Consider the following 24,461-nt stretch of genomic DNA (forward strand, 5'->3'; position numbering starts at 1 on the left):
GCATCAAACTGACTTCTATCAAAAGATTCAAAATTTTTATGCATTTCTTATTCTTTCTTCTCGTTTGTCTAACTGTATATCTTAACTCAAAACAACCGTTGGATACAGGAGGAATTTCTGGTCGTGAGAAAAACGGCTACTTAAGGCAAATTAGATTAAAATTTCTTATGTGAGGGTAAATGAATGACTATTTTGTGGCACTTCATTCAAATTGATTACCCTCACCTATTCTCGGCATTACCACCTTAAAATACACACTAACCACGCTTGCTCTTGTCAGCTACCTCTGTAGGTCAGTGGCAATAGCACTGTATCAGCATCGCATTAGCGTAGGTTCGATTCCTAGGTAGGTTCAATTAGCGTAGGACCGACAGCTGACTAATTTGCTCAAATGTTCCTGGCTTGAATTGAGTTGTACCGTATATGATTCCAATCGAAATTAAGACCCATTAAAAAACCTTTAAAATTTCTTATGGTCAAATTTCTTTCAACGCCAGAATGGTGGCACGGCAGTTGATGCTGTAGAAGCTGCAATTCGTGTTTTGGAGGACAATGAAAATTTCAATGCTGGTTTTGGATCATATTTGAACAATAGCAATGAAGTGGAATGCGAAGCAATGATCATGGAGGGCCACACTTTAAACACCGGTATTCAACCTTTGCAAATGACATCATTATCCGTATTTGTAGCATTCCCCCATTTTGTGGCACAGTTATTTAAAACCTAAAAGCAAGGTTATATGGCACTGTATAGCTTACTTTTTCTTTGTTATTTCAGAGGGTTCGTATACTCGTTTCTGCGGGTTTGCCGTAACTATATCGGTTGAATAAAAACCAGTAGCGTAGCCATGCAGAACGATAATTTGGGGGGCCCATATTCATATATCCCTGATACGCAGCAATTTCTTTTTAAATCAATTGTCTTTTCAGTCTGTTAACATGAATATATGAATATGGGTCTCCCAATTAATTATCGATGCTGGCTACGCCAGTGGTAAAAACTTTTTGCACCCAAAATGTCAGTTGCACATGCTGTTGTCCTTATCGTAAAGCCGGTTTTACATGAGTTACATGAATTTAACGTCTATAAGACAGTTAATTCGTCTGTTAAATGCGTTATTTGGACGCACTTAATTTGAGATGTTCATCATGTAGTCGGTTAATAAGACAACTTTAACATCTAGGACGTTAAAGTCGTCTTAGACGTCTAAGCCGTGCCATTATATATATATACTGATATGTATCAGAGATATAGTGCACTACGCCAATACGCTATTAATTCGGGGGCTATTTTTTGGACCTAAGAAAAGCCTTCGCTGGACCAAAAGCCTTCGTTGTTTGCTACAAAATTTTTAGGTGCAGTGATGAATGCCCGCTATTTTCGTCATCCTGTTTCACTCGCAAGACTGATCATGGAGAAATCGGATCATTGTGCCCTGAGTGGCGACGGAGCTCTAGAATTCGCTCTTCGATATCAACAGGGCGAGGCGCCTGAAGTGACTATCTGCATGTCATCCCGAAATGTTAATAAGCCCTCGTGCTTCTAAGTTAACAGGAAAGGTTAAGCAAGAAGGCTACCAAGATTTTATCAACATTTCCTATAACCCTGATGGAGCCTTTATACAACAAATACCGGTAACAGCATTTTTTCCGCACACTTGTTTTTTTTAAACATCGTCAATTTGGTCGAATTTTTTTTATACACAATGTATCTGTGACATCTATCTCAAAATAGGGCGGTGGTGACACGGTATCAGCTGTTGCCATGGATATCTATGGTAATCTTGCATGTGCGACGTCCACAGGTAAGCATAGTCCCGTTTAACGGCATTTTTTGCCACGCGTGTTTGGTTTTTCCGTGTGTTTGCCTGCATTGAAATGAATTGTTTGTTCCCTATTCATATACATATGTATAATGACTGGATAAAAGGTATTTGTGGTTTCTGTCCCGCTGCGTGCAACCGAACAACAATTAAACTTTCGTACTCCCGGTGTGGGAGCTGGTACTGTATGTTCTCTGAACTATGTTGGTGGTATAGGTGGTATAGCTGGGAAAATGAAAGGTCGGGTTGGTGATGCACCGCTGGTTGGCTGTGGGGCGTACGCTAATGAACACGGAGCAGCCACTATAACTGGACATGGAGAATCTATTATGAAAATGACTCTGGCAAGAGAAGTCGTTTCTATGATAGAAAAAAAAAAGTGCACAGGTTAGATTCCAAAGTGTTCATATGTTGGGGAAAAGACTTTGAAAACTTCATCATGTCAGCTTTATTACTTTTTGAGTTATCGTGCACGAAAAAAAAGTGAGAATTTTAGTTTGCTAAGATATAAGCGGGGAAAAATTTTTTACATATATTCACTGTATTATACAGGATGCAACACTTCATATTGCTTATAAGCACAATAGATTTTAGGCCTCCGCCAGCTGATCTGGGTATAAAGCCAGTGGCGTAGCCAGCCTGACGATTTTGTACCGCTATGTAAATTTCGAGTTACTATAACTATACATGTCTTTAGAAATCTATTGTGTTCACAGTCATTGAACACTAAAATATTAGCATAGCGGGACAAATCGACAGGCTGGCTACGCTACTGTATAGCTCAACCAATCAGAAGTCAGATCTTCGACAAAACTGAATTATCATTTCCTTCATTGCATATGACTTCGACACTCGAAAATATCAAGTAATTTTATTATATTTATGTGAAAACACGTTTATTTCTTTTCAAACTGATATTAGAATTTAAATTTTTCACTCTTTATACTATTATTTCGAAGAATAAGGACAAATAACACCAGGCACATGATAACTCAGTTTTGTTGAGACGCTTTATGACGTCATGATCTCAGATCAGCTGGCGGGTCCGGGACCGAGATTACAATGGCTTGTCAACCTTGTCTTTTGTGTTGAAAAACATTGGATATCATGAATATTAATTAAGTGAGTGGTTGCCTTTTTTGATACAGCTTGTACATGGTGTATAAAAAACGCAACCCTCAGTTAATAATTCCCAGAGGCCTACGATCTTCTGTTATTGAATAGAAGCGAACATATATGAATATTAAGTGTTGCAGGGTTTTTTATAACACCCTGTTGTATAATAGAACAACGAAACAATAGAATAAGCCATTTTCCCCTTTTGTTTGCTTGGGGTAAAATCTTAATAAAACCTCGCTTAATTCTCGCGTTTTTTATACATTTTTGGGCGGAAAAAATTCAGGATCATTTATAGATTAAGTTTGCATCCTTGATTTTTTTAAGGCAGAATAAAGCGTGATTTATTTAATATAAGACCACCTTAAAGCCTGGTCCACACTTGTTGTAAAAATCTGCGATTCCCCTTTGTCTGAGGTCACTGGTACGCAAAATTTGTCCGTCGAAAAATCATATACAATGGATCCCGATTCTTAGGACAAGTTTGAACCAGGCCTAAGGCTTTTTTAAAGTTATTTTGTTTGCCAGGATGATTATATTATACTAGAAAATGGTGTTGTCATTTAGAAACACAATTTTTTTAATTACCAAATAATGGTAAGAATATTTTTATTTATAAAAGTGAACTGTTTTATTCAATTCGGCTTCAACTTTTTGGAACATTCTATCTTTCACTCCATGAAAATATTCTTACCATTCAACATTTATTACTAGTATACGTTTAGCATCCTGTGGATCACGTTCACGTTATACAGAATTAAAATTAATTTTTGTTAACTCTGTTACAATATTAAGAGATCAGCCAAAGGAGCTTTAGATAATATGAAAACCAAATTTCCTGCGTACGGCTTTGGAGGTGTAATTGCTATTGGTAAACGTGATGGTAGAAATTTTGGGATCGCGTCCACTACCAAATATATGCCATGGGCAAGCATGGATAGCCGCGGAGTGGAATCTGGTGGTATGAATCCCACTGCAATTTAAATCAAGTCAGGATATTGTACTGATCACTTTGAAACTATATTTAAAGCGACGAATAAATAACGCTATGCATGGATCAATTTGTTCATTTAAAATAGCGACTACCATCACTTAATATAATAATGTACGCCTGTTTCATGTCACATCGTAGAGATGAATTCTTTGTATTCAGGGTTTAAACGACATTTTGAGTTCATTGATTATGAAGCATTTACGATAACTGAAATTTGATGAAGGGGCCAATAACTACCTGGTTCTTTGAATTCCACAATTCACTCCGCGATAAAAAGATGCTTAAACCGGCTGTCCCGGATTAGCAGTTCTTTTTTAACTTGTTTTATCATTCACTTCTAGTATTTTGACTGTTATCAATTTTGATTGGTTGATTTACCTGTAAAGAACGCCTGCAAACAATGCCGAGTATAAGTATTGGCGTCTGCGCGATGATCTCTCGCAGATCGGTATATTATTATTATTTGCCTGCGTTTCTTCGTTTATTATTTGATTATTCAGCCCAAACTCTATAGTTAATAACAACCACATTATTGTGAATAATGACAATTTCAACCACCACACGATAATTCATACTGGTTTTGGTTTTTGTTAGCTCCTTATCTCAGCGGTGAAAAATTTTGCAACATTTCGCCTTTCAGCAATATTCTGAAATTTTAAACACCAGTGCAATAAACCTTACAATATTTCAACCCGCCGACTCAAAATAACTATTAATCATGCAAGTGATTTGATCTGTTTACTAAAATAACGCCCCCCCCTGTGTTGTGAAAATTTCAACCTCAAACTTCTAAATTTCTTTATCATAAAACCAAACTGACAATCTGAATTTTAAAAGAAACATTGTGCCTGCCTGTAGCGTTTTAAGAAATTGGAAGGTTTTTACACACCATGTTGATTTTAAAATATCGGCGCCAAAATTTGTGCAGTATTCCAAAATTACAGTAAGCCGAGTTGCCATAGCACAGGGGCGGCTGGCCCACACAAATTTTAAACGTGACATGGCACCACACACATTTTCAACAACTGTTGCTCATGTTATAGAGCTGCAAATGACGCCCCCTTTTTAGTTTTCCCGGTAAAGGAAAAACCAGTATAGGCCAGTCCGCCCCTGCCATAGGTCATGCATCGGTAAATGTATTTAAATGTTTTAAGCAAATTAAAAATGACATCACCCAGGCATATATATATCAGCCCAGAAATACCCATCTGCATGACAGTGAAAAACTGTTTGTTCCTGAAATCGTTGGAAAATCCATGAATTTCTTGAAATTTTAGATGTAAGTTTTCATATTGAATATTCCAACTCGTATATTTTCCATTTAACTTTTACCATAAATGTATGATATAGCTACATTAATACCTGTTTTGTTTTGACCTTGCATATATATCACCCAAAATACGCCTTCAAAAAAATCAGCCATGCATGCATGTATTTACATTAGCAACCTCGCCCCCATGATCTTGTAAATAGCTGACTAGCGTCCTTCATGAAAATTATTTACATGCATGCATATAAAACATATGAGCAGTACTTAGAATCCAGTACCATGAATCAAATACAGTCGGTACTGTCGGATCGATGCACGCGCAAACAACTATCGCCTACACTGACATCAAAAATAGGACTAATACAGCCGAGTAGGTTAAAATCTACCGTTATCAATACATTTTGTAACGTGCAGAGAGGTGGCACGGTGGTTGATGCTGTAGAAGCTGCTGCCAATGTATTGGAAAACAATGGACTTTCTAATGCTGGTTACGGATCATATATACGGACCATTATTGTAGTGAGAGTTTTATATACCTATATGCTGTTGAGAAACGAGTCCTTTTCTTTACTTTTGCTTTCGTTTTAGAAGAAAGGGCTAATTTTCTCTGCATGGAAGAAAATAATTAATGAAATATTCCGCATGAGGCACAACGATACAATTATAGTGGGAAAAAGTTGGGGGTAGAAAGAGGACATATCACGGAACTACATGCATGCGTCTTTAATTCCAACTATTTTTACCCACACACATGCAGGCAATATGACTTGGTCGATACACACGCGCCTTTTAATATAAGTGTTCAAATTTCCAATGTTTCGAGCATTTTTCTAAATTCTATATCGTAATCATTTAGAAGTAGGTAACGAACCAAAACTGTTAGCTAATTATATAGTTCGACCGTGATAAGTTTTAAGAAACATAAAGGTTTGAAATTATTACAAAGCGCTTGCTTATACATTAAGAACTGCGCACCACTAGAGTTTCTTCTGAATAAATCCTATATTATGATTTTTCTTGCCTTTATTTAAAGATCAAGGGCATTTTCACTGCACAGCAGAAAGTGGTTAGTGTCCTTGAGATATTCCCACGCATTGATTCACACTGTTCTTACTTTGCATTTAAATCTGAAGGCAGGAAGGTTTCTCATGTATTTTCTTTGCCAACAAAATAAACCACCTTAACGTACAGAATTTCACTTCGGAAATATCTATCAGTGTAAGGCGTATACATCTACATACATGGGATGTTTTCCAGTTGAAATACTTTGAATGACTTTACTACACTATATATGCAGGTACCTGAAAAAACCTGCAAATATACCATTATTGTGGTGAGAGTTTTATAATACTTTTGAAATGAGTCCTTTTCTTTACTTTTGCTTTCGCTTTAGAAGAAAGGGCTAATTTCCTCTGCATGGAAGAAAATAATTAATGAAATATTCCGCATGAGGCACAAGGATACAATTAGTGGAAAAAGGTTGGGGGTAGAAAGAGGACATATCACGGAACTACATGCATGCGTCTTTAATTCCAACTATATTTACCAACACACAGGCAGGCAATATAACTTGGTCGATACACTCGCGCCCTTTATAAGTGTTCAAATTTCCACTGTTTCGAGAATTTTTCTAAATTCTATCTCGTAATTATTTAGGAGTAGGTAACGAACCAAAACTGTTAGCTAAATATATAGTTCGACCGTGATAAGTTTTAAGAAACATAAAGGTTTAAAATTATTACAAAGCGCTTGCTTATACATTAAGAACTGCGCACCACTAGAGTTTCTTTTTAATAAATCCTATATTATGATTTTTCTTGCCTTTGTTTAAAGATGAGGGGCATTTTCACTGCACAGCAGAAAGTGGTTGGTCACGAATTCGTAGGCAACATTTAGTGGCCTGTATATGTGTCCTTGAGATATTCCCACGCATTAATTCACACTGTTCTTACTATGCGTTAACACTGAAGACAGGAAGGTTTCTCATGTATTTTGCTTGCAAACAAAATAAGCCACCTTAACGCACAGAATTTTACTTCGGAAATATCCATCAGTGTGAGGCGTATACATCCACATACATCGGATGTTTTCCAATTGAAATACTTTAAATGACTTTACTACACTATATATATGCAGGCTGTACCTAAAAAAACCTGAAAATACCATTATTGTGGTGAGTATTTTATATACCTATATACTGTTGAAATGAGTCCTTTTCTTTACTTTTGCTTTCGTTTTAGAAGGGCTGATTTTCTTTGCATGGAAGAAAATAATTAATGAAATATTGCGCATGGGGCACAACGATGCAATTAGTGGGAAAAGTTGGGGGTAGAAAGAGGACATAAAATTATATCACGAAACTACATAAATGCTTCCCTCCAACTATCTACCCACAATATGCTGATTTCATTCCGTTAATTTTACAGTAAATTTGAATTTCAGAGCGGGAATAAGATGTTTTCCAATCAAAATACATAACTATGCATGCGTGCGTGCATCATGGTTTAACTGATCTCGGAACATTACTCTGGGAGTATCTGCAGGGGATATTTTTTAATAAAAATACATTGCTTGGATGCTTCAATGCACTTGAATGCATCTGCAGTATTTTGAAATACATACTGTGATCACTATAGTCACGCGTCTTGAACTTACGTTAATTCGGCATTTAAAAAGAGACCGTGAGAAGTTGTGAGTGCGAGTCCATCCTCGAGCATTACCTTTAAAACGTTCATAAAAGGTTGAGTATCTACATGCATTCATTGTCTATCATATTTATCTTAAAATTTAGTCGATCATGTATGTATATATTTATTACAATAGCAGTATAGTATCCTATCAGTATACTCATACAATACAGTGTATTTAGAAAAAAATTGGGAAGGGTAATGAAATTATCTATTTTCCTTATCTATAGTAAAGCAAACTTATGGCAGAAAATCTCGGAACAGGTAATGTTGCTTTGACTTCACGTATATATATATATATATATATATATGTATATATATATATTCATAACTTGTCTTGTCATGTCTTAAAAATCTTAAAATCTTAAAATTACAATGATCTTAAAATTACAATGTATCTTGTTGCACGCGCGCACGATGAAATTTTCCAGCTTTGTACCGGTCATTGTGGGGACATTTCTTGAAGAGCTCCGATCGCTTATTTAACAAGTTTTTATGGTTTGATTTCATAATACAAAGATTACAACGTGAATCATACCGGGAGCTGAGGTGTTGAGTGATTCAGAATTGACCAATAGATGGAAAAATCTTTTTCCTTAAATTTAAGTTGCCATATATATATTTAGACAGTTCAGTTTCATTGTGACAATCTGTTCGTCGTTCTGAAATCGTCGTTGCAAAGTGTTGCCCTATATTTAAACTCATTTAGAATTAGCGAAACAGGTGTGTTTCTGTTTTGTTTCGTTTGTGAATTTGATAGCTTTACACGTAGTTCAAATAGTTGTTACCTAACAGCTTTCCAATCACCTGCCAATATCTAGCTATATATAGCTATATCCTTATATGGACAAACTTCAGAGAGATTTAATTGATAAACCTTTTATATAATGGCTTTGATTATTGTATCTATGATCATAAATGGGCTGTAGTTCTCGATAATCCAGGGAGATTTTTACCAAGCGGTGAAGGTTTCACTTTTACTTTCACTTTTAGTAACTCAAAAGTGTTTCCAAGTATAGTCAAATATTAATCCGATGACGACGTGATGTATTATTAAAAATAGTTACCAGGAAAACAAAAAACACCCACAGTCACAGTTGGTGTTCAATCATTTCAGCGATTTTCCCATGTTTTATTTCTTTGACTTTAATTTAAACCAAGTTTATTCATGCATTCAAGTCAATGCCAAATAAATAAACTGGTTTTAATAATTATATTTAAGCATAATGAAAGGAGCGTCGTGCGAAGGTTTTACTTTTAGTCAATTTATTGCATGCTATTCATCTGTTTCCGAGTAACTAGAATGTTCTTCCCAGAAAACGGCTACAAACGTTCACAGGTGGTGATCAAATTGCTCGGCATGCGTCTTGTTTCAGAATAAAAACAGTTTTTACATTATTCAATAATTGAAAAATAAATAGATTATATGTATATAAATTAAACTGGTTCTAATTGTTATATATGCGATCGCGAATAAGTGGTGTTAAAAATGTGTCCAAATGGGACAAATATACGTACTTCAAATTCTATTTTATAAGATAAACCGATAGTCTCATCGTTTTTCTAAAGCGGCCGAAAGAGAAAGGGATCAAGAGAGGGAAGTTAAACCACGAATTTTAGTCCAAGCTGGCGCTTTTAGCCTTGTGCTGGGTGATATAGAAGAGGATTACAGGAGAGCACCAAAATCAGCTGCCAAAGAAGGATATTACATTTTGAGGGTAAGATATATTTTCTACATTTTAGGTGGATGATTATCGCTCTGGAGCCGGTTGTATAATGCAAAAAAAAATGTTTACAATCAACCATTGTAAAATCACCAGCACTTCGTTAAAGCTAACCCCTTGCACTTAGGCACGTAATATACGTTAAAAATGATTCTGCTTTAAGTGATTAGATAAAAAAAATATGCAATGGGTAAAGCTATTGGGGAAATCACATTCATGTTTTGTGATTTATTTTGGAACCATCTTCCATCCAGCCCTCTTTGAACTACAACCAACTCGTGTAAAATATGTGAACAATACAACAACAAAAAACGTACGCCCAAAATTCTGGAAAACCCATCTTGTAAATTATGCAAAAAGAATGAAAAACAGATCTAAAGGCTAAACGCGTTTTATGCATGCCTTTCTTCGCTAGTTAATACGACGTTCTTTAAATCGACTTGCCATAATTTAGTTGCTATGGTAACAATATTAACTTTTTCATTGGTAAAACAGAACGGTGGCACAGCGGTTGATGCTGTAGAAACAGCAGTTCGTGTGTTTGAGGACAATGGATACTGTAATGCTGGTTTTGGATCGTATTTGAACAATGATAATGAAGTGGAATGCGATGCACTTATAATGGACGGCGATACATTAAAAAGTGGTATAGTACAGACTAGTCCCTAGTCCCCTTTAACGCGCCTTGCGTTCTTTTGACGTCACCGGTTTGAACGCGCGGAAGAGGACTAGCCCAAAATGTTTTTAATTCTTAGTTCAAAATGCGGCAGTACTGATCTCAAAATATTGCATCAGGGAAATTTTTGAAATCTCAACATTTTGTGCTAGGCCTCTCAACGCAGGCTGTCCCTGCATAATTTACACAGCGCGCTTACAAGGCCTGGGACCAGGCTGTGTATAAGGGGAAAAGACCCTGGGCACGAGGTTGACAATAGACCTTTCGCAGTTAATCAAACTTTGTGTAACATATCAAGACTTTTCGTGTTTGATGTCATTAAAGTTCGTTTTCCACTAGGCGATTTTAATCGCGCGAACTGCAAATCAGTCTGTAAAGTCTGCAACGTGATTGGCTAGCGGAAACGCTTTTTGCGACGACTTCTTTTCGCTGATCAATCATGATTTTGGATACTGGGTTTCCCTTCGCGTCGCACGAACAAATCTGGTTGAGGAAAACGGGCCTAAAATTTTTACCCTATTTAGTATAGGATTTATATAACCTTATGATATTGGTGCATTCTTTTTATTCTTTTATTTTATACAATTGTACTGTCCTGCAAATTATCGTAGTATATATACAACATCTTATATATATAGCGTAAAGGAGCAGCTAAAAATTAATTTGGTGTTAAAGCTTTTTTTCACAACTTTGTTGTAAAACATTTAGGCGCAGTAATGGCCGGACGCCATTTCCGTAATCCTGTTTCCCTCGCCAAAAAGATCATGAAAGACTGTCACCATAGTGCCTTATCTGGTGAAGGAGCTCTAGAATTTGCTCGCAAATGTTCTTTCCCATGTTATGATCAAGATGAGTTGATAAACCGATATAGTCGTGACAAAACACAAGGAGTGAATTACGAAAATATGCCAAAATTTATAGAACTTCACTATCCGGGAATTCCGCAGATGGCGATGGACACTGTAACTGCTGTTGCCATGGATGCCGATGGTAAAATGGCGTGTGCGGTGTCAACAGGTACGATCGTTGTCGTAACCAGGATCTGTTATGGAAGGATGGAGATGATCCGCTTCTACGGAAATATAAAAATTGCTGTGCTTTGATCCAGTTTATATATCTCTATTATACATAGTGCATAGTGTAGATTGTATTTTTCGTTCAAAAAAAGCCAGACTTTCATTCGGTGGAATTTAGACTTCGATTCGAAAATATGTAGGAGTGAATTGACCTGTTTTTTTACGTCAACCGTATTGTAGCGAACCTAGAAATTAAGAAATATGTACTACGCTACGACTACGTGTCGCTACAGTACGGTTGAAGTGGAAAATAGCTCTTTCACCGGTGCATCCACGTGCATGACTTCTTTCACACTTTCACTAGGTGGTATAGCGGGAAAATTGAAAGGTCGTGTCGGAGACGTGCCGATGGTTGGTTGCGGGGGTTACGCGAACAAAAGCGGTGCAGCAACCACCACTGGACATGGCGAGTCCATAATAAAAATGACTCTGGCAAGAGACGTCGTTTCCATGATGGAAGCAGGAGCCAATGCCCAGGTAACTTTACTGAAAAACATTACATTTTCCCACTCATCAGCTTCATCGAAACTCCGCCAAGTGGAAAATTGCCTTCATGTTCATACTTATTCTGCTATTCATGCAGGGTCATCCGGTGAAATGTCGATCACGGATCACCCCATGACATCGACATATATCGTCGCAGGAGTGCACAGCCTGAGCCTATAACCACTGCGAAAGCTAACTATGCAAAGCCTGTAATGTGACTATTTTTATAGGTATCTATAGCGCCTGGGTATAAGCATAGACAATCCAAGAAACGGAATTTTTGTCTTTTGAATTGTCTATGGTATAAGCAACCAGATGTCTTTTTCAATCGACTGACCCTGGCTACGCCCCTGTGAATTTTATATCCGGCATTATCTCGATCCCTATAGTAGACCTGTAAAACACCCGCTAGACCTTTGAAAGGAATTTGGAAAGAATGATAAGAGTTTTTTTATTATCTGCGTTCTCTTTAGACGTCTGCAGAAAATGCTGTAAGGAAATTGCTGGAGACTAATGGTAACTTTGGTGCAGGTGGTGCAATCGCAATTGATAGAGATGGAAACTTTGGGAAGGCGTGCCGTACCGAGAAGATGCCATGGGCAAGCATCGTGGCCGTCCGAGTTAGGCCAGGCGAAGAAACTGAAATCATACAACACCGAATGGAATCCGGCATGAATCCTGCTGACGAACCTGAAGTTGAATATTGGTAAAATAACTATGTCTGAGAGCACAAACATTTTCATATATAATCTGTTACAACGTAGTTTTTTTCGAGGTTTCATGACCTCAGGTAACTATTAAGTAATATTAACTCCAGTGCAAGGTGGATAATCTTTTAAGCTCGCAATTAATGTTATGCACGCAGTGGCGTAACGGACGTAAGTAGGGTTAGGACAAAAACTAAGGGCCCCCGACCGTTGGGGCCCCAGAGGGCCCCCATTGATTGCCGTTTATCGCCACGATTCTTAAAGAAAAACGGCGTGTCAGTGTATCGCATAAAAAAGTCAGGTTGAAAGCAAATTGTTATGCCAAAGATAGGCCTAGGGTATGAGGTATATTGCAAAGGAAAATGCAGCATTATTGATGGTAGATTAAATAACAGAGTATATCCATCGACCATGACTGAATTTTCTATTCTATTATCAACGTTCGATTGCTTCTATAACTAATGAAGTAATACACTAATGTAAATTTACAAGCTTCAGCTCTCAAATTATTTTTCAAGTGAAAACATGACAAACAGCTAGGGTCCCCACACCAAATAAACCTAAGGGCCCCATCTTCGTCCGTTACACCACTGTATGCACGAATAGTTTTTTGGGGTTAAACTTATTGAGTTTGGCTGTCTTTTTTCTTCAATCATGCATTTGTTACTTTCACCAATGTAATGTTATTAAAATAAATTAAAAAAGAAATAAAACTCAGGAAAAAACTTTTTCATGCTCTTTTGAGCTTTGTATTTTAGAAAAGTAACCTGCTTGTTAAAATGTGATAAATTGACCAAAGAATGCTAAGTATACCGCATTTGGCCTTGAGCATGCGCAAACTGCTTACAATACAACCCTGATTTCGCAATCGCATTAATTTTTTTAAAGAATGCCACGTGGGTAGAGTGGAGCCTGGGCCCTCATGTTGAAAAAATTAATCTCGACTCTCAAAGAAAGGTTGAAGATTCAATAGCTTTTAAAGGCAGATCATATTACAGTGTTATGTTGGCGTCGTTAGACGATCTGGGTGCTGTCGAACGGTAGGTTTTCGTCTCTGTTTATGGCGTTATTTCTTCACGATGGGCACACCATGCAGAACGCCAAATTTTGTTTCTTTTAAAAATGTTAGGACCTGAACAGAATTATTTGCAGGTCGCCGCAGAAGGTTTTTAAGTCGGGGGGGGGGGCAATATTCATATATTAAAAAAAACACCCAACCCCTCAGAATTTTAACCTCAAGACTTTTAAATTTTTATCACAAACACTAAACTGACAGTCTGACAATATGTGTTTTCAAAAAACGTTGTGCCTGCCTGCTTGTTAGCGTTCTAAGACTCGGAACGTTTTTTCACACCGTGTTATTTGAAAAATATCGGAGCCAAAATTAGTGCAGTATTTAAAAATTTACAATAAGAGTTGCCATGGCAGTCATGCATTAGTAAATGCAGTTAAATGTTTATAAGAATTCGAAATTAAAAAAGGCATCACACAGGCATTTATATTTCAGCCCAGAAATACCCTTCTGGCAGTGACAATCTGTTCGTTTCTGAAATCGTCATTTAGAAGGAGCGAAACAGGTGTGTTTCTGTTTTGTTTCGTTTGTGAATGTGATATTTATACACGTAGTTCAAATAGTTGTTACCTAACAGCTTTCCAATCACCTGCCAATATCTAGCTACACATTTCACATATCGTCATGAAACCTCGATAGCTAGTTTAACAAGGCATTTACTAATCACATTTCTTTCTTTCAGAAAAGAAAAGTATGGCTGAAAGTATAACATCAGGAACGTCGAACCTTTCCATAAGCTCCAGCTCAGGTATTGTTTTAAAAGCACTGACAAATTTACTCACTATTCTAAAATATGTTGTTTCCAAGCCCTGCATGCATGTCGCATGACCTATATAACAATAAAATCAATATATACTTCTTATTAAACGCACCGTATATGTATATATAAATATATATATATATATATATATATATATATAATAATATATATATATATATATATATTCAAACTATATCCTAATATATATACAAAAAATCCAAAAATATGCAGCATAAAAGCTTGTCTTATTTGGTGCTGTCGGTTATTTGGTGAAGCCGATACTGTTACTTCCTAGAAAGTAATAAAAAATCCTAGAAATCTATGGCTTTACCGAAGGCATGCAAAGCATTTTTTGAAATAAGAAAATAAAACGACGACGTCTCATGCATTTAGACCGAGGCTATATAAATTAAACTGGTTCTAATTGTTATAATTATATGTGATCGCGAATGCAAGTAGGGAGGGATAAGTGTCCAAATTGAACAAATATAGGTACCTCAAATTCTATTTTATAAGATATAATTATTCTGATAGTCTCATCGTTTTTCTAAAGCGACCGAAAGAGAAAGGGCTCGAGAAAGGGAAATCAAACCACGAATTTTAGTCCAGGCTGGCGCTTTTAGCCATGTGCTGTGTGATATTGATAAAGAATACAAGAGAGCACCAAAATCAGCTGCCAAAGAAGGATATTACATTTTGAGGGTAAGATATATTTTCTACATTTTAGGTGGGTGATTATCGCTCTGGAGCCGGTTGTATAACGCAAAAAAATGTTTACAATCAACCATTGTAAAATCACCAGTACGTCGTTAAAGCTAGCCCCTTGCTCTTAGGCACGTTATATACGTTCAAAATGACTCTGCTCTGTGATTATAGATAAAAAACTTTGCAATGGGTAAAGTCATTGGGGGAATCACATTAATGTTTTGTGATTTATTTTGGAACCATCCTCCATCCAGTCCCCTTTGAACTACAACCGACTCGTGTAAAATATGTGAACAAAAAAAACAACAACAAAAAAAGTATGGCCTATAAATACTGGAAAATTCTTCTTGCAAATACAAAAATAATGTAGAAAAAACAGATCTAAAGGCTAAACACGTTTTATGCATGCCTTTGTTCGCTTGTTAATACGACGTTCTTTAAATCGACTTGCTGTAATTTAGTTGCTATGGTAACAATATTAACTTTTTCATTGGTAAAACAGAACGGTGGCACAGCGGTTGATGCTGTAGAAACAGCAGTTCGTGTCTTGGAGGACAATGGTTATTGTAATGCTGGTTTTGGATCGTATTTGAACAATAATAATGAAGTGGAATGCGATGCACTCATAATGGACGGCGATACGTTAAAAAATGGTATAGTATAGACTAGTCCCTAGCCCCCCTTAGCGCGCCTTGCATTCTTTTGACGTCACCGGTTTGAACGCATGGGAGAGGACTAGCCCAAAATGTTTTTAATTCTTAATTCAAAATGTCGGCAGTACAAATGTTGCATCAGGGAAAAAATCAGGGACAATTATTGAAATCTCAACATTTTGTGCTTGGCCTCTCACCGCGGGCTATCCCTTCACAGCGCGCTTACAAGGCTTGGGACTAGGCTGGGTATAGTATAGGGGGAAAAGACCCTGGGTACGAGGTTGACTATAGACCTTTCGTAGCCAATCAAACCTTGTGTAACATATCAAGATTTCTCGTGTTTGATGTCATTGAAGGTCCGTTTTCCACTAGGCGATTTTAATCGCGCGAACTGCAAATTCTGCAACGTCATTGGCTAGCGTAAACGCTGCTTGCAACGACTTCTTTTCGCTGATCAATCATAATTCTGGATATATATACTGGGTTTCGTTTATCGTCGCACGAACAATTCTAGTAGTAGTATAGGATGTAATAACCTTATGAGATTGGTGCATTCTTTTTATTCTTCTATTTTATACAATTGTACTGTCCTGCAAATTATCCTAGTATATCATACAACATATTAAATATATAGCGTAAAGGAGCAGCCAAAAATTAATTTGGTGTTAAAGCTTTTCTTCACAACTCTGTTGTAAAACATTTAGGCGCAGTGATGGCCGGACGACATTTCCGCAATCCTGTTTCTCTCGCCAAAAAGATCATGAAAGATTGTCACCATAGTGCCTTATCTGGTGAAGGAGCTCTAGAATTTGCTCGCAAATGTTCTTTCCCGTGTTATGATCAAGATGAGTTGATAAGCAAATATAGTCGTGACAAAACACAAGAAGTGAATTACGAAAATATGCCAGAATTTATTGAACATCACTATCCTGGAAAACCCCAGATGGCGATGGACACTGTAACTGCTGTTGCCATGGATGCCGATGGTAAAATGGCGTGTGCGGTGTCAACAGGTACGATCGTTGTCGTAGCCGGGATCTTTTATGGAAGGATGGAGATGATTTGCTTCTACAGAAATATAAAATCGCTGTGCCTTGATCCATTTGATATTATAAATACATTGTGCAGTGAAGATTTTTGATTGTATTTTTCGTTCAAAAAAAGCCAGACTTTCATTCGCGGTGGAATTTAAACATCGATTCGGAAATATGCATCAGTGAGTTAGGCTGTTTCTTATTTCAACCGTATCGTATAGTGAACCGTAGCGTATTCCTTTGTTTCAAAGTCATTAGTTTTATCCGAGGCGCCAGGAAATTAAGAATGATGTACAACGCTACGACTACGTGTCGCTACGGTACGGTTGAAGTGGAAAACAGTCCTTTCACATCAACGTGCATGTCTTCTTTCACTAGGTGGCATAGCAGGAAAGTTGAAAGGTCGTGTCGGAGACGTGCCGATGGTTGGTTGTGGGGGCTACGCGAACAAAAGCGGAGCAGCAACCACCACTGGACATGGCGAGTCCATAATAAAAATGACTCTGGCAAGAGACGTCGTTTCCATGATGGAAGCAGGAACCAATGCCCAGGTAACTTTACAGACAAACATTCTGGGGCATTTTGTGGACATTTGGTTACCCCTATTTTTTAGAGTAATTTTTACGCCTAAAAATCTACTGTGCAACCAGATGTCTTTCTCAACCGACGGACCCTTATTGGCGCCACCTTCCAAAGTCTGGTTCCTGTCTACGCACTTGTGAATTCTATATCCAGCTTTTCTCGATCCCTATAGTAGACTTGTAATACACTCGCTAGACCTTTGAAAGGAATTTGGAAAGAATGATAAGAATTTTTTATTATCTGCGTTCTCTCATAGACGTCTGCAGATAATGCTGTAAGGAAATTGCTGGACACCATTGGTAACTTGGGTGCAGGTGGTGTGATCGCCATTGATAAAGATGGAAACTTTGGGAAGGCGTGCCGTACCGAGAAGATGCCATGGGCAAGCATCATGGCTTTCCGAGTTATGCAAGGCGAAGAAACTGAAATCATGCAACACCGAATGGAATCCGGCGTGAATACAATTGACGAACCTGAAATTGAGTATTGGTAAAATAACTATGTCTGAAAGCACAAACATTTTCAAATATAATCTGTTACAACGTATTTTTATTCGAGGTTTCATGACCTCAGGTAATTATTAAGTAATATTAACGCCAATAAGGCGGCGGTACAAGGTGGATAATCTTTTAAGCTCCGTGTAATCAATTAATGTTATGCACAAATAGTTTTTTGGGGGTGCTTATTGAGTTCAACTGTCTTTTTACTTCAATCATGCATTTGTTACTTTCATCAATGTAATGTTATTAAAATAAATTATAAAAGAAATAAGACTCAGGAAAAAACTTTTTTCATGCTCTTTTGAGCTTTGTATTTTGGAAAAGTAACCTGCTTGTTAAAGTGTGATAAACTGACCAAAGAATGCTAAGTATACCGCATTTGGCCTTGAGCATGCGCAAACTGCTTACAATGCAACTCCTGTTTTTCTGCCCTTGTTTCGCAATCGCATTTAAAGAATGCCACGTGGGTAGAGTGGAGCCTGGGCCCGATTGTTGAAAAAATAAATCTCGACTCTCAAAGAAAGGTATTTTTGTTGAGATAATTCTCGTTTTATGGTTGAAGATTCAATAGCTTTTGAAGGCAGATCATACTACGGTGTTATGTTGGCGTTGTTAGACGATCTGGGCGCCGTCGAACGGTAGGTTTTCGTCTCTGTTTATGGCGTTATTTCTTAACGATGGACCCACCATGCAGAACGCCAAATTTTGTTTCTTTTAAAAAATGTTTGGACCATTACAGAATTATTCGCGGGTCGCCGCGAAAGATTATTAGGTCAGGGGGGGGGGGCAATATTCATATATTAAAAATAACACTCAACCCCTGAGAATTTTAACCTCGAGACTTTTAAATTTCTATTACAAACACTAAACTGACAATCTGTGTTTTCAAAAAACTTTTGCCTGCCTGCATGTATGCGTTCTTAGACTCGGAAGGGTTTTTTTCACACCGTGTCAATAAAATATCCAGAGTTGCCATGGCAGGCATGCATCAGTAAATGCAATTAAAAGTTTATAAGAATTCGAAATTAAAAAAAAAAACATCAAACAGGCATATATATGTCAACCCAGAAATACCCTTATGACAGTGACAATCTGTTCGTTTCTGAAATCGTCGTTGTGAAATCTACGAAGTTCTTGTAAAGTGTTGCCCTATATTTAAAATCATTTAGAAGGAGCGAAACAGGTGTGTTTCTGTTTTGTTTCGTTTGTGAATTTAATAGCTATACACGTAGTTCAAATAGTTGTTACCTAACAGCTTTCCAATCACCTGCCAATATCTAGCTATATACACTTCACATATCGTGATAAAACCTGCGATGGCTAGTTTAACAAGGCATGAATTACTAATCACATTTTTTTCTTTCAGAAAAGAAAAGTATGGCTGAAAGTATAACATCAGGAACGTCAAACATTTCCTTAAGCTCCAGCTCAGGTATTATTTCAAGCTGCACGGACAAATTTTACTCGTTATCGTAAAGCATGTTGTCTCCAAGCCCTGCATGACCCAACCATATATAAAATATAATTCTTATTACACGCGCGTATATATATAGATTAAAACTATATCCTAGCTTATATATTGCTATACAAAAATATGCATTATGCAGCATAAAAGCTTGTCTTATTTTGTGCTGTCGGTTAATATTTGGTGAAGCCGATACTGTTACTTCCTAACAAACCGGCTAAAGCAAATAAAAAATCCTAGAAATCTATGGCTTTACCGAAGGCGGCAAAGCAGTTTTTACAATAAGAAAATAAAACGACGAAGTCTCATGCATTTAGCCTTTTAGGCCGTGGACCGTGGCTCAATTGAATCAGTATATCGCGAACGACTCGCATAAACAGTCAAAAGTTGCTCTCAACATACCGTTAGTTGAAATAAGTTACAGTCAGCCAGGCATAAAAAATAAACCTTGACTTATTGTGAATCGGTCGCGTATATATATTAGGCGTTATATATATAGATGTTTTTCTCGCACAATTAATTCCGGCTACAATTGCATAGCGTCTGTGACAGCGCTTATATATATTATATATATATAGCTATATCCTTATATCGATAAACTTCAGTGAGGTTTAATTTATAAACCTTATATAATGGCTTTGATTATTATATCTATAATCATGAATGGCGGTACAGTTCTCGATAATCCAGGTAGATTTTTACTAAGACGTGTGAAGGTTTCACTTTTACTTTTAGTGCATGACTGAAAAGTGTTTCCAAGTTTAGCCAAGGCAATTATTATAGTCTAATGACGCCGTGATTCATCATTATATAGCTACCAGGAAAACAACAAACACCCACAGTCACAGTTGGTGTTCAATCATTTCACCGATATTCGCATGTTTTATTTCTTTGACATTAATTTAAACCAAGTTTATTCATAAACTGGTTTGGACAATTATATTTAAGCATAACGAAAAGCCGTTTCTTATTACAATATATTAGCCCGGAGAGTTTGAGCGTCGATCGAAGGTTTCACTTTTAGTGCATTCAAAGAATTTGTTTCCGGGTAACTGGAATGTTCTTCCCAGAAACTACAAACACTCACAGTTGGTGATCAAATTACTCGGCATGCGTGTTCTTTCAGAATAAAAACAGTTTTTATCTTATTCAATAATTGAAAAATAAATAGACTATATAAATTAAACAGGTTCTAATTGTTGTATATGCGATCGCGAATGCAAGTATACAGGGATAAGTGGTGGTTAGAAATTTGTCAAAATTGGACAAATATAGGTACCTCAAATTCTATTTTATAAGATATGCCGATAGTCTCATCGTTTTTCTAAAGCGACCGAAAGAGAAAGGGCTCGAGAACGGGAAGTCAAACCACGAATTTTAGTCCAGGCTGGCGCTTTTAGCCTTGCGCTGGGTGATATAGATGAGGAGTACAAGAGAGCACCAAAATCAGCTGCCAAAGAAGGATATTACATTTTGAGGGTAAGATATATTTTCTACATTTTAGGTGGGTGATCGCTCTAGAGTTGACCTCTAGAGTTGTATAACTCTTTAACTACACTTTGCATAGTTAAATCCTAGTTATAACTCAGAAATACACAACTCTGATTGGCTGATTCTGTCCTTAACTACACTACATTTACAAGGCCCGTTTACACTACACTCGATTTATTGGCACGGCACGGCTAAAATTGGTACCCGTACCATATTTTATTAGTGTTCAGGCTACCAAAACAAAGGCCGAGCATAGATAAAATAGGGAACGGATACCCATTTTAGCCGTGCCGTACTGAAGCGGTTAGATAAAAAACTTTGCTATGGGTGAAGCCGTTGGGGGAATCACATTCCTGTTTTGTGATTTCTTTTGGAAGCGTTTAGTCTTCCATCCAGCCCGCTTTGAACTACAAGCGGCCCGTGTAAAATATGTGAAAAAAACAATAACAAAAAAACGTATGGTCTATAAATACTGGAAAACCCTTCTTGCAAATACAAAAACAATGTAGCCGAAAAAACGGATCTAAAGGCTAAACACGTTTTATGCATGCCTTTGTTCGCTTGTTAATACGACGTTCTTTAAATCGACTTGCCGTAATTCAGTTGCTATGGTAACAATATTAACTTTTTCATTGGTAAAACAGAACGGTGGCACAGCGGTTGACGCTGTAGAAACAGCAGTTCGTGTGTTGGAGGACAATGGACACTGTAACGCCGGTTTTGGATCGTATTTGAACAATAATAATGAAGTGGAATGCGATGCACTCATAATGGACGGCGATACCTTAAAAAATGGTATAGTACAGACTAGTCCTTAGTCCGCCTTAGCCCGCCTTGCATTCTTTTGACGTCACCGGTTTGAACGCGCGGAAGAGGACTAGCCCAAAATGTTTTTAATTCTTAATTCAAAATGGCGGCAGTACTGATCTCAAAATATTGCATCAGGAAAAATTTTTGAAATCTCAACATTTTGTGCTAGGCCTCTCAACGCGGGCTGTCCCTGCATAATTTACACAGGGCGCTTACAAGGCCTGGGACCAGGCTGGGTATAGGGGGAAGACCCTAGGTATGATGTTGACAATAGACCTTTCGTAGTTAATCAAACTTTGTGTAATATATCAAGACTTTTCGTGTTTGATGTCTTTAAGGTCCGTTTTCCACTAGGCGATTTTAATCGGGTGAACTGCAAATTCTGTAACGTGATTGGCTACTGGAAATGCTTTTTGCGACGACTTCTTTTCGCTGATCTATCATGATTTTGGATACTGGGTTTCGCTTAGCGTCGCACGAACAAATCTGGTTGTGGAAAACGGGCCTAAAATTTTTACCCTATTTACTATAGGATATATATAACCTTATGAGATTGGTGCATTCTTTTTATTTTATACAATTGTATTGTCCTGCAAATTATCGTAGTATAGTATACAACATATTAAATATATAGCGTAAAGGAGGAACTAAAAATTAATTTGGTGTTAAAGCTTTTCCTCACAACTCTGTTGTAAAACATTTAGGCGCAGTGATGGCCGGACGCCATTTCCGCAATCCTGTTTCCCTCGCCAGAAAGATCATGGAAGACTGTCACCATAGTGCCTTATCTGGTGAAGGAGCTCTAGAATTTGCTCGCAAATGTTCTTTCCCATGCTATGATCAAGATGAATTGATAAGCCGATATAGTCGTGACAAAACACAAGGAGTGAATTACGAAAATATGGTTGATTTTATAGAACTTTACTATCCGGGAATTCCCCAGATGGCGATGGACACTGTAACTGCTGTTGCCATGGATGCCGATGGTAAAATGGCGTGTGCGGTGTCAACAGGTACGATCGTTGTCGTAGCCAGGATCTGTTATGGAAGGATGGAGATGATCCGCTTCTACGGAATGATAAAAATCGCTGTGCTTTGATCCAGTTGATATATCTCTATTATACATAGTGCAGTGAAGATTTTAGATTGTGTTTTTCGCTTAAATTAAGCCCGACTTTATATTTTCATTCGGTGGAATTTAGACTTCGATTCAAAAATATGCATGAGTGAATTGGCCTGTTTTTTTTACGTCAACCGTATCGTAGCGAACCGTAACGTATTCCTTAGTTTCAAAGTCATTAGTTTTATCCGAGGCGCCAGGAAATTAAGAATGATGTACTACGTTACGACTATACGTGTCGCTACGGTACGGTTGAAGTGGAAAACAGCCCTTTCACATCAACGTGCATGTCTTCTTTCACTAGGTGGTATAGCGGGAAAATTGAAAGGTCGTGTCGGAGACGTGCCGATGGTTGGTTGCGGGGGTTACGCGAACAAAAGCGGAGCAGCAACCGCCACTGGACATGGCGAGTCCATAATAAAAATGACTCTGGCAAGAGACGTCGTTTCCATGATGGAAGCAGGAGACAATGCCCAGGTAACTTTACTGAAAAACATTACATTTTCCCACTCATCAGCTAGGTATCTCAAAGCGGTTCTTTATGAGGGGAGTCCGCTCCGGTAGAATTCTCACAATCCAATATAGAAAGTCAGGTGAAAATATTTGTTTCATCGAAAAACTCCGTCAAGTGGAAAACCGCCTTCATGTTCATACTTATTCTGTTATTCATGCATGGTCACCCCAGGGAAATGTCGATCACGGATCACCCCATGACATTGATATATGTCGTCGCAGGAGTGCACAGCCTATAACCACTGTAAAAGCTAATTATGCAAAGCCTGTAATGTGCCTATTTTTATAGGTATCTATAACGCCTGGGTATGAGTATATAGACAATCGGCCAGAAGACAGAATTTTTGTCTTCTGAATTGTCTATGGTATAAGCAACCAGATGTCTTTCTCAACCGACGGACCCAGTAATTGGCGCCCCCTTCCAAAGTCAAGTTCCTGGTTACGCCCTTGTGAATTGTATATTCAGCTTTTCTCGATCCCTATAGTAGACCTATAAAACACTAGTCCTTTGAAAGGAATTTGGAAAGAATGATAAGAATTTTTTTATTATCTGCGTTCTCTCATAGACGTCTGCAGAAAATGCCGTAAAGAAATTGCTGGGCAGTATTGGTAACTGGGGTGCAGGTGGTGCAATCGCCATTGATAAAGATGGAAACTTTGGGAAGGCGTGCCGTACCGAAAAGATGCCATGGGCAAGCATCGTGGCCGTCCGAGTTAGGGAAGGCGAAGAAACTGAAATTATAAAACACCGAATGGAATCCGGCATGAATCCAACTGACGAACCTGAAATTGAGTATTGGTAAATTAACCATGTTTGAGAGCACAAACATTTTCAAATATAATCTGTCACAACGTAGTTTTATTCGAGGTTTCATGCGGACCTCAGGTAATTATTAAGTAATATTAAGTAATAACGCCAATAAGGCGGTGCAAGGTGGATAATCTTTTAAGCTCGTAATTAATGTTATGCACGAATAGTTTTTTGGGGGTACTTATTGAGTTCGGCTGTCTTTTTTCTTCAATCATGCATTTGTTACTTTCATCAATGTACGGTTATTAAAATAAATTATAAAAGAAATAAAACTCAGGAAAAATTTTTTTCATGCTCTTTTGAGCTTTGTATTTTGGAAAAGTAACCTGCTTGTTAAAGTGTGATAAACTGACCAAAGAATGCTAAGTATACCGCATTTGGCCTTG

General features: G+C 37.6%; 3 protein-coding genes and 1 long non-coding RNA gene across 6 annotated transcripts; all 4 read left to right on the top strand.

The window, feature by feature from the left end:
* The first annotated feature begins 1,554 nt into the window (after window positions 1–1,554).
* On the top strand, window positions 1,555–2,168 carry LOC114531144. The gene is made up of 3 exons (XR_003687822.1): window positions 1,555–1,635; window positions 1,736–1,805; window positions 2,040–2,168. It is a non-coding gene; the product is annotated as an uncharacterized LOC114531144 (long non-coding RNA).
* Window positions 2,169–7,857: 5,689 nt separating this feature from the next.
* On the top strand, window positions 7,858–17,987 carry LOC114531143 (isoaspartyl peptidase/L-asparaginase-like). 3 transcript variants are annotated; one of them, XR_003687821.1, is made up of 8 exons: window positions 7,858–7,943; window positions 8,121–8,154; window positions 9,460–9,608; window positions 10,110–10,260; window positions 10,999–11,307; window positions 11,671–11,843; window positions 12,326–12,642; window positions 17,939–17,987. XR_003687821.1 is itself a non-coding variant. In XM_028552794.1 (7 exons), exons 2-7 carry the CDS (start codon window positions 8,133–8,135, stop codon window positions 12,560–12,562), a joined length of 1,041 nt encoding a protein of 346 aa, XP_028408595.1. In that variant the 5' UTR covers window positions 7,858–7,943; window positions 8,121–8,132; the 3' UTR covers window positions 12,563–13,272. The 3 variants fall into 3 exon arrangements, 2 of the variants coding, with proteins under 2 accessions (XP_028408595.1, XP_028408597.1); XM_028552794.1 differs by lacking the exon at window positions 17,939–17,987 and having other exon boundaries at window positions 12,326–13,272; XM_028552796.1 differs by lacking the exon at window positions 17,939–17,987 and having other exon boundaries at window positions 7,911–8,002; window positions 12,326–13,272.
* On the top strand, window positions 14,121–24,347 carry LOC114531141 (isoaspartyl peptidase/L-asparaginase-like). Its single transcript, XM_028552792.1, has 7 exons — window positions 14,121–14,136; window positions 19,232–19,297; window positions 20,661–20,809; window positions 21,466–21,616; window positions 22,336–22,644; window positions 23,056–23,228; window positions 23,831–24,347. Exons 2-7 carry the CDS (start codon window positions 19,243–19,245, stop codon window positions 24,065–24,067), a joined length of 1,074 nt encoding a protein of 357 aa, XP_028408593.1. The 5' UTR covers window positions 14,121–14,136; window positions 19,232–19,242; the 3' UTR covers window positions 24,068–24,347.
* LOC114531142 (isoaspartyl peptidase/L-asparaginase-like) lies at window positions 14,244–17,930 on the top strand. The gene is made up of 6 exons (XM_028552793.1): window positions 14,244–14,379; window positions 14,945–15,093; window positions 15,599–15,749; window positions 16,454–16,762; window positions 17,162–17,334; window positions 17,622–17,930. The coding sequence occupies exons 1-6, from the start codon at window positions 14,325–14,327 to the stop codon at window positions 17,856–17,858; spliced, it is 1,074 nt and encodes a 357-aa protein (XP_028408594.1). The 5' UTR covers window positions 14,244–14,324; the 3' UTR covers window positions 17,859–17,930.
* Window positions 24,348–24,461: the final 114 nt, after the last annotated feature.

The sequence above is a fragment of the Dendronephthya gigantea genome, unplaced genomic scaffold (genome assembly GCF_004324835.1).
Source record: "Dendronephthya gigantea isolate DGI-Jeju-01 unplaced genomic scaffold, DenGig_1.0 000068F, whole genome shotgun sequence".
NCBI lineage: Eukaryota > Metazoa > Cnidaria > Anthozoa > Malacalcyonacea > Nephtheidae > Dendronephthya > Dendronephthya gigantea.

Bases quoted from the DNA above. Each gene is read 5' to 3' on its own strand.
- LOC114531141 (XM_028552792.1), top strand. From the start codon at position 19,243: ATGGCTGAAAGTATAACATCAGGAACGTCAAACATTTCCTTAAGCTCC. The intron at 19,298-20,660 runs GTATTATTTCAA...GTTTTTCTAAAG, and splicing joins TTCCTTAAGCTCCAGCTCAG to CGACCGAAAGAGAAAGGGCT. The intron at 20,810-21,465 runs GTAAGATATATT...TTGGTAAAACAG, and splicing joins AAGGATATTACATTTTGAGG to AACGGTGGCACAGCGGTTGA.
- LOC114531143 (XM_028552794.1), top strand. From the start codon at position 8,133: ATGGCAGAAAATCTCGGAACAG. The intron at 8,155-9,459 runs GTAATGTTGCTT...GTTTTTCTAAAG, and splicing joins GGCAGAAAATCTCGGAACAG to CGGCCGAAAGAGAAAGGGAT. The intron at 11,308-11,670 runs GTACGATCGTTG...CACTTTCACTAG, and splicing joins GGCGTGTGCGGTGTCAACAG to GTGGTATAGCGGGAAAATTG.
- LOC114531142 (XM_028552793.1), top strand. From the start codon at position 14,325: ATGGCTGAAAGTATAACATCAGGAACGTCGAACCTTTCCATAAGCTCC. The intron at 15,750-16,453 runs GTATAGTATAGA...TAAAACATTTAG, and splicing joins CGGCGATACGTTAAAAAATG to GCGCAGTGATGGCCGGACGA. The intron at 16,763-17,161 runs GTACGATCGTTG...TTCTTTCACTAG, and splicing joins GGCGTGTGCGGTGTCAACAG to GTGGCATAGCAGGAAAGTTG.